The 8,961-nt window shown below is 30.2% G+C and overlaps 1 protein-coding gene across 1 annotated transcript; it reads left to right on the top strand.

The window, feature by feature from the left end:
- Positions 1–1,316: 1,316 nt before the first annotated feature.
- On the top strand, positions 1,317–7,921 carry LOC119840532 (STAM-binding protein-like A). The gene is made up of 9 exons (XM_038367204.1): positions 1,317–1,596; positions 1,682–1,949; positions 2,319–2,447; positions 3,098–3,234; positions 4,303–4,453; positions 4,642–4,779; positions 5,177–5,289; positions 5,652–5,754; positions 6,119–7,921. The coding sequence occupies exons 1-9, from the start codon at positions 1,475–1,477 to the stop codon at positions 6,179–6,181; spliced, it is 1,224 nt and encodes a 407-aa protein (XP_038223132.1). The 5' UTR covers positions 1,317–1,474; the 3' UTR covers positions 6,182–7,921.
- The last annotated feature ends 1,040 nt before the right edge of the window (positions 7,922–8,961 follow it).

Genomic DNA, 8,961 nt, shown 5'->3' with positions numbered 1-8,961 from the left:
GGTTTGTTGTTTATAATTACTGCATGCATTTGGTGTCCTATATTTTTTTGGTTCTATTTTTGTTCTGTATTATTCTGTAGATATTTATATATTTAAATAAAATGAAAGAAGTAGCGCTGTTTTTTTTATCAATTAGTTTAAAACCTACTTTACCCTAGCTATTTCTGAAACGCAATTAAATCTGTAAGTAATTACTACGTACAAAATATTATGAATAGAATTAATTAAATATTCAATATTATTTAATAATGATACTAAGTGATCTTATAGATAAATAAAAAATAATTAATTAATGAAATAAATAAATAATTACGCAATAAATTTTTTATGATTGTGTATTCGAGAGTATTATTATATGATCAGAGCACAATTTATGACAATATTTATTTTTTGTCATTGTATTGCCCGTATAAACGGCATTTTGGTTGGTGCAAGCCAGCGGAGCAAGGTTCACAATCTATTCGATACATCGCTGTCGATCGAGCATGCACAGTTTTATCTTAGTGTGTGTATGGAAGTCGGGCCCATCACAAGTTTCAGGAATGATTTGAATGAGAGCCTGTTTTGATATGATGTAGAAAACATAATGACCTGTAGCTAAGAACCTCAGAGTTGCATACATGAAAGATTTCATGAGGATTTATTGCTTCTCTCATCACGGTGTTGTTTTTTCGTAATAGCGGTGTTAATAAACAGTTAGGTACAAGGAAGTCTTTTCATTCATCCTCAAATTTCAGTAATTAATTTCTTGATGAAATAAAAACTATATCCAAAAATATTAAAGGGAGTTTAATTGAGAAGTAATAAAGTTTATGATAAAAAATATTTCATCCTAATTAAAATTTCAGACATATTCCCTATTGTACTAGTCTTTCGGAGAAAATTTCAATTCAAAGTCCATACTTTCATCACAAACTACGTGATTTTCTTTGCCTTTGCACAAAGGCTAGCGCAAGCGCTTCATCGTTTTCAATCACGAATGACGTGTTTTTCTTCAGAGTGTCTGCCGATAACTGACGATCGACCGACCGACCGACCGACGCTCGATAAATTGCGCAAATGAACTATACCAGTGTTTGTTCAGTTTTATCGTTACCGTGTATACGGGCCTTAAGAAATCGAAGAAATGGAAGTTTAGGTAGCTATCTATTTTACGCGTGGAAATAAAAGTTTATTACATAGATTATCTCTAAAATATATACAAATGTGTATCTACTAACCTCATGCCTTATTTTTTTTACCTACGATCTATGACAATGTCAATGTCAGAAATATATGTTCTCTGTTGAGTGTTAACAGTCAGTGTCATAATTTTATCATGATTGATATTTTGTTTAAAAACAAGAAATTGTCGTAGGTTCGCCTATTTTAGTATTGTGTATTTAAAAGTGTAATATAAAACGGTTACGAAAGTTCCTTTATAACGTTCTTGCAACATATAATTAAAACTTTATTATTTTAAGCAGATTTAAATATGCAGTCATCTGAAAAGCATATGAAACTAGAACTTGCTTCTTTGGATCCTGCCTTCAGAGTTAAGCAGCTAGCAAATTATGGAGCTATGGTTGATGTAGATCCCAATGTACCACCCAGGAGGTAATATTTTAATTTTTTTAAGAATAACATTGTAATTTGAAGAAGGTCCTATTTACTGATTATACAAGAATATTATTTCTTTTAGATATTATCGTTCAGGTTTAGAGATGGTTAGAATGGCGAATGTATATTTAGCTGAGGGAAGTCTCGAAAATGCCTATATACTTTATATGAAGTTTATGACTTTGTTTTTGGAAAAGATTCGTAAGCACCCTGAGTATAGCACAGTACCATTAGATGTTAAGTCTGTAAACCAAGTCAAATTGAAGGAAGTCATGCCCAAGGCAGAGAAATTAAAACAGAGATTATTTGATCAGTACACTAGAGAACATGCACGTTATAAAGACTTTGAGGTATGAATCATCAATTATATGTTCAATTCACCTTTTGTAATCTTCTGCTTTAATAATTTTTTTTAATAATAATAGCAAAGGCCAGTTTAAGCAGTCTGTAAAATATTTGAAACATTGAGTTTAAATAACATAATGAACAAATACCATACATAATCTGTTAAAAAATCTGTTAAAATTTCTAAAGGCTAGTTCCTAACTTTGTATTAGTATTTGATGTATGTTAGTTTAATGGAATATAATCAAAATATTGTTCTATCTTGGGACCATGTTTTAAATTATAATGACAATGAAATTATTTAGCTATGAACAGTATAAAAACAAGATTGGATGGAGTTTGTTTCCACACTGTAATATGCTTTTATACATTAGGCAAAAAGGAAGATTGCAGAAGAGGCAAGAAGGAAACAAGAACAAGAGGATGCAAAATTGGCACAGATATTGCAAGCGGATGAGAACAGACAAGATGGAAGTGCAACTGGACCACATCTAATGAATACTGTATGTTTTTGCTAATGGTTAATTATTTAGAAACAGGGTACAAACTTTTAAAGGGGTCATAAATAATAAAAAAAAACCCTTTGGTAGTGATTGAACCAATTTCATTAAAATATGTTCATAGATAGTAATCACAAAAGTAACTTAAGTGAGATTAATTGATGTGTTTTAATTAAAAAACTGCTATTTCTGGGCTAGCGGAATAATTCTTTAAGGATCTTATTATCATATATCTCTATTTGAAATGATACCCATTTGAATTGTTTGATAGTTCTGTAATCTGTGTACTAGTATTTTAAACTTGAAGACTTTATTTGTGCTGTTGAATAGAAAAATGCTTTTTTCATATATTGAGGAAAGATAAAGTGTTTCAAGTAATGTGGTCAAGTGAATGCATTTGTTTATTTTCATCCATTGTACCAAAAACAAAGGTTCTTAATTCTATTTTTTTTTTTACTTTACTGGAAATTTAACAAACTGACATGATTAAAATTTATTATACATCTTAAAATTTAACCTCTTAACCCCCTTACCCCCTCCAGGGATATCGGAGACCTTTTTTTGTGAATAAGAATTATGAAATTGAATAGTCTAAAATGTTATTCGTCGATGATGTTATATTACAAAGTACAACTTATAAAATACATTCACAGGATAACTGGGCTGTGACACCCAGTGCACCACCTGTGGATGGTGTACTGTATCCAGATGACTTTGCAAAGGAGCCATCTCAAGCACCTCTCAATCAGTACAAGTCAGTACCACCGCCCATTCCACCTAAACCTGTACAGTAAGTATTACCTGAATAATTTTACTTTTCTGTTTTTCTGCCCAGCAGTTAGATAAATAGTATGTAGTTCATAATTTTTTTGTTATTATGTGTTGTCTGTTTAAGTTGTTAATTATTCTTTGATGGCCTTCATTTATCTTAAACTAGCTGCTCCCTGCGATTTCACCCGCGAAAGTCTGTATCCCGTAGGAATATCGGGATAAAAAGTTCCCAATATGTTATTCCAGTTTTCCAGCTGTCTACGTACCAAATTTCATTGCAACCGGTTCAGTAGTTTTGCGTGAAAGAGCAACAAACACACACATATCCTTACAAACTTTCGCATTTATAATATTAGTAGGATTAGTAATGTGTGCTTTTGTTCTAATATTATAAAGAGGTTACATTTGTGAGGTTATAGGGTTATACCCTATCTCTGGATTTACTGGAATTATTTTGAAAATTCTTTTACCAAAAGTGTGAATTCTTTTATGAATAGTGCCAGTGTAATATTATACAGAAAAATATAACTCTCGACGCTACGCTACGCAACAAAACATTAAACTTTGTAAATTTTGATCATGTTGTCGAGTAGATAATGATTGCTTTTTCTTGTTAATGTTTTATAATAGGGGCAGCTAATATATGTATATTAGCTTTTGTGTGTTTGACGTTAATTTAGAGTACACTTCTAAAACAAGGGTATAGGTAATAAGCTTGTTAATTATAGTTTTACTTATAAAAACCAATGTTTATTAAAGTTATATATATATAATTAAAGTTTTACGGGGTGGCTAGTTTGTTGTTTATATTTTATAATATTGTTATTTGTATCTGTTTGTTAAATCTTTTCAACTTTATTACTATATTTGTTTGAAAGCGGTAATCTCAAGAACTGCACTGGTTCGGATTAAAAAATTATTTTTGTGTCGGACAGTCCGTCTAGGAGGGCTATTACAGGCCATACTTATAACATTAGGGTTCGAACATTAGGCGCGGACAAACAATAAAAAATATTCGTTTTAAGAGTGGACAAATTCCTATGGAAGAATTTGTGGAAATTTTGATGATTTTATTTGTTTTTTTTAGAGAGAACGTTATCAGCGATGTGTTCCCACCGCTTGCGGGTGGTTTGCGCACAGTGGTGGTACCGGCGACTCTGATGGGTCGGTTTTTGACCATCGCGGCGTCGAATACGGCGAAAAATATCGAACTTTGTGGCATTTTGGCTGGAAGGTTGGTAAGTGATACGTCAAGATTTTTTTTTCTATTGTTCAAATATAATAAATTTTCTAATTTCTCATTTCATGTTATAGTTTACCGAGTAAGATAATTTTATTGCATGTTTCATTTTTAATTTCTTTTTTAACTGTTTATTTTTTTTATATAAACAACTTTTTTTGACAATTTTATTTTATTTTTTTTAAGGAGCAAAATCAGTTGAAAATAACGCACGTAATAGTGCCGAAACAATCCGGCACCGCCGACTCGTGCAGCACTAACAACGAAGAGGAGATCTTTCACTATCAAGATCAGCACAATCTCATCACTTTGGGTTGGATACATGTATGTTTATCCATCTTTATACATATGTTCTATACATGTACTCGTATGCACATCTTTCCTTATATGCAAATTACCATGCCTAAACTGATAAACGTTTTTTATTTATTTTATTGTATTTTGATTTAATTGGGAAAAGATATATAGAGGATTTGTAGGTTTTTCTTTGGTTTTGTTGACTCAGAACTTTCGACTGGATGAACTGATTTAGATGATTCTTTATTTTATTCAAAAGCTAGAGCCTCCTCGTGTAGTCCCATTTGAACGTGGTCTAGTTCTAATATTTAACATCAACGTGGTTTTAGTTTTCGTTAAAATAATTAAATATGTTTGTTTTTATTCATAAATTTTTTTTTCAACCAAATATATTATTTTATATTCACATTTGTTAACATTTCAGACGCATCCGACGCAAACTGCTTTCCTCTCGTCTGTGGACCTTCACACGCAGTGCTCCTACCAGCTCATGATGTCTGAAGCCATAGCCATCGTATGCGCACCGAAATATAACGAGTGCGTGTTATATGCATTTTTTCTTAAGAATAAGTCATATAAAACTTTTATATAACTTAATAATGAGAAATTTCTTAATCATTTCAATAGATGGCGCGGGGTGTCTCTTAGGCAAATAAAACCGAAAGAAGAAAGTAGAAGAAATTCGATTACTGTGGCGGGATCACGGGTGGCCGAGAGGCTAGGCGTTGCTAGGGTTTGGCAAAAAGACGCGGGTTCGAATCCCGCCTCGTGATCAAATTTTATCTATACTATCAAAAATTTCTCAAAAAAAAAAACAGTTGTAAAAAGTTAATAATAAGGTTAAGTTAATGATTAAGTATAAGTGTAGTATAATAATATAAATATTTATATTGATACAGGACTGGTTACTTCGCGCTGACACCAGACTACGGTATGCAGTACATCGCCGCGTGTCGGCAGACCGGCTTCCATCCGCACCCGAACGACCCACCCCTATTCTATGTGAGTTTTTATTTATTGAATTTATCTGACGTTTTTTTTTTAATTTTCTCAATTATTGCATTAACGAAAAGTGATATATTAGCAGTATCATAAATATTGTTGGTTAAACTATTCTCTTTTATTTAGCTATTTCATTATAATTATTATGTACTAGTTGTTCGCACCGGTTTTACCCGTGGTACATATATAGCCTATGTCACACAGTGTAATTACAGCTTTCTAATGGTGAAAAATAATATATTAATATTTATATAATTATAAATTTATATAATAATTTTTATATATTTTATAGATTAATTGATTTTGGCTACCAAGTGTGATTTGTATAGAATTTGTGTGCTATTTTTTATATTGTTTTTTGCAGAACGTAACTCACATCCGCTTGGACAGCTCCTCGCCAATAGAAATGGTGGATTTGCGAAGATGAACGGTGATTACCGAGTTATAATTTTGCTAGTCGGACATTATTTGCTTTTAAATTCGACTCGATTACCAGTACCATTTGCGTGCCATAAGTCATCAAAATATACCTATTACATTTTTTATGATGTTGATTATTAAAAAATTTCTTTCTCTCCCTGTGAGAATTTAAATAGACTTACATATATTGATGTGTGTCATGGTGATTCTTAAAATTATCAACTTGCTATCTATGTATTTTTACATAAGACTACTACTGTAATACTCTTAAGATTAAAAAAAACGGAAATATTTAATTTTGTTTCTTTTTCTCTTCAGAGTATTTTTATAAGTGAACTAACATTTTAATTATTTTGTAGACACAATCTTTTCGATGTCGAATTGAAGCATATTTCGGTCATGAAGACTTAAAAATGCTTAACAATACAATCATATTAAAGCATTAATTCGCATTCTATTTAATCTGTTATTTTGTGTGCATTTACAGAGAATTGCTTTATGTCATGCATTGTCTTACTTTTTGTATCATACTGTTGGCTCTTTTTATTTCTCCTGTTGCTAGGATAATATCTTAACATTTTGTGTTCATGTAGTAGGATTTCATATCAATGTATATGATATATCGCGGTAAAAATAAAAACGAAATTTATAAATGTCTTAAATGTTTTATAAAATCTTAGAGGTGCGACGAGCAAATTTAAAGTATTATATAATAGTTGTATATTTACTTACTATTGTGGTGCAATATATGATATAGAATATAAATGTCTAAAAATCTATTTGACTGGTGCGTTTGCATGTGTGTATAAATCGACTTTGGTATTAAAAAGTTGATGTTCCACTGTGTATGGCTTTAGAAAAAACGTCAATTACTCTAAAAGAGCGTTATCTTAACATTAGATTTCCATATTTCAAAAATACTAAATTTTATATATAAATTTAACTGCACTGGTAAAGGGCACAGCCAATTGACCTTCAGGTCTAATATGCTAAAGTGTATTTTATTCAAAGGTGACAAAGCTTAAAATCCCATGTTTAGTTTTGTAATGAACCTGCTTTTGAGCTCCAGCTATGTTCTGATGCCTTGGTATTTTTTGCCCCTAAAATACAATTTTATTATTAAGTATTTCTTGAAATTAATTAATATAATTCTTTATTTATCTTCTCATTAGTGTGTGTTATTGTATTATATAACGTTATTTATTCAAATGTTGATTTTACTTAATATATAAAAAATGTTGTTATGCTAAAAACGTAGTTTAAGTGAGAAAAGACTTTATTTTTTTAATGTTCATTCGGACTGTTAACATCACAGAATATGTTTGTTGTGTTTATGTTATAATTGTATGAAGGAAAGACGAAAATGCTGCGTCAACAAAATTTTTGTGAATGAATGATTTTATGCGAAATGTATTTATCATTTCATCGAAAAGCAGTCTATTCTATACTTAGTGGAAAAAAAAGATTCTAGGCACAGGATATCAATTAATAACATTAAATAATAATCATTTTGAATTTTGATGTCTATTTAACAAACATTGGTGTTAATAGCTCTAAGAATATTACTTATATTAATACATAAGTAGAAAGAAAATGTATTCAATTTCATCGCATTTGTTCTAATATGAAAATTATTAATGTGTTAATTTGTTATATTTGAAACCAATCCGTAAACACATTGTACTCTCTGTATGTGATGTTGTGTGTATCGCTATGGACCAATGTAAATAAAAGCATTTTCATTGAATATTGTTTTATTAATGCAATGTACATTATAGGGATATGTGTGTTACATTTGGCAGTGATGCAAATTTCAGAAGCATCTACTGTATTGCTATAAATTTATTATACCTTATTGCTATGACGAAGTAAACAATAATTACAAATATAATAATTTAAAATTTAATGTGCTACAGTAATAATTTTATAAAGACCCAGCCTTTGTCTTTACAAAATTATATATATATATTCACTACAAATACAATAATTTATAAAAATTCTATGTTGCAATATGATGTAATTAGTGATATGTATATTTTAATAGTAGGTAAAACCTACTAATATATAATCTATAGCCCGACCAGTAATATAAAAACCTCACTTAATAAATATTGTATAAAACAGTTGTAAATAATCTCTTCAACTGACAATCAATCATTAAGATGTTGATTATTACATCTATGAAAGCGTACTTTGTCATTTTCTTGGATATCGTGACTTATTTGTTCAATAAAATACTAAAGAACGATTAAAAGTAATTGATTAGTTATTAATATTCATATTAAACATATTATATATACCATAGAGAATCGCCGTCAGAGCAGGATTTTGATTTTTCTGGTCACGCTTTATATTTCTCTTAAACTTTTTAAATTAAATTAGATATTCGAATTTCGAATGGTTAAGATAGATAATGAAAACCAAAGCATATTGATTAATTGTCTAACGTTTACGAAGGCACATAGTTACATTGGTAATTGTTTCTTAAATTTGGGCTCACACATAACATTTAAAAAAATATTTAAGTGTCTGAAACAACACAAGCTAATAAAATGTGTTCATACCTACGTTATTCTTCACATAACAACAAAAGCATGGTCATTATGACCAGTGTTACAATATTTGCCGTTTAACCTATGTCTAACATTACATGTACTTACAAGGTACAACACGTATATAAATTGTTTTTACACACTACTCAAATAAGGCACTCGGTGTATCCTCCATTTTCTTAAAATCTAGACACGTAGATCGTTAAAATTAATAACTATCTAACATACAATTACA

The sequence above is a fragment of the Zerene cesonia genome, chromosome 6 (assembly GCF_012273895.1).
Source record: "Zerene cesonia ecotype Mississippi chromosome 6, Zerene_cesonia_1.1, whole genome shotgun sequence".
Lineage (NCBI taxonomy): Eukaryota > Metazoa > Arthropoda > Insecta > Lepidoptera > Pieridae > Zerene > Zerene cesonia.
This window is presented reverse-complemented; position numbering and strand designations above follow the sequence as displayed.

Bases quoted from the DNA above. Each gene is read 5' to 3' on its own strand.
- LOC119840532 (XM_038367204.1), top strand. From the start codon at position 1,475: ATGCAGTCATCTGAAAAGCATATGAAACTAGAACTTGCTTCTTTGGAT. The intron at 4,780-5,176 runs GTATGTTTATCC...TTAACATTTCAG, and splicing joins TCACTTTGGGTTGGATACAT to ACGCATCCGACGCAAACTGC. The intron at 5,755-6,118 runs GTGAGTTTTTAT...TGTTTTTTGCAG, and splicing joins ACGACCCACCCCTATTCTAT to AACGTAACTCACATCCGCTT.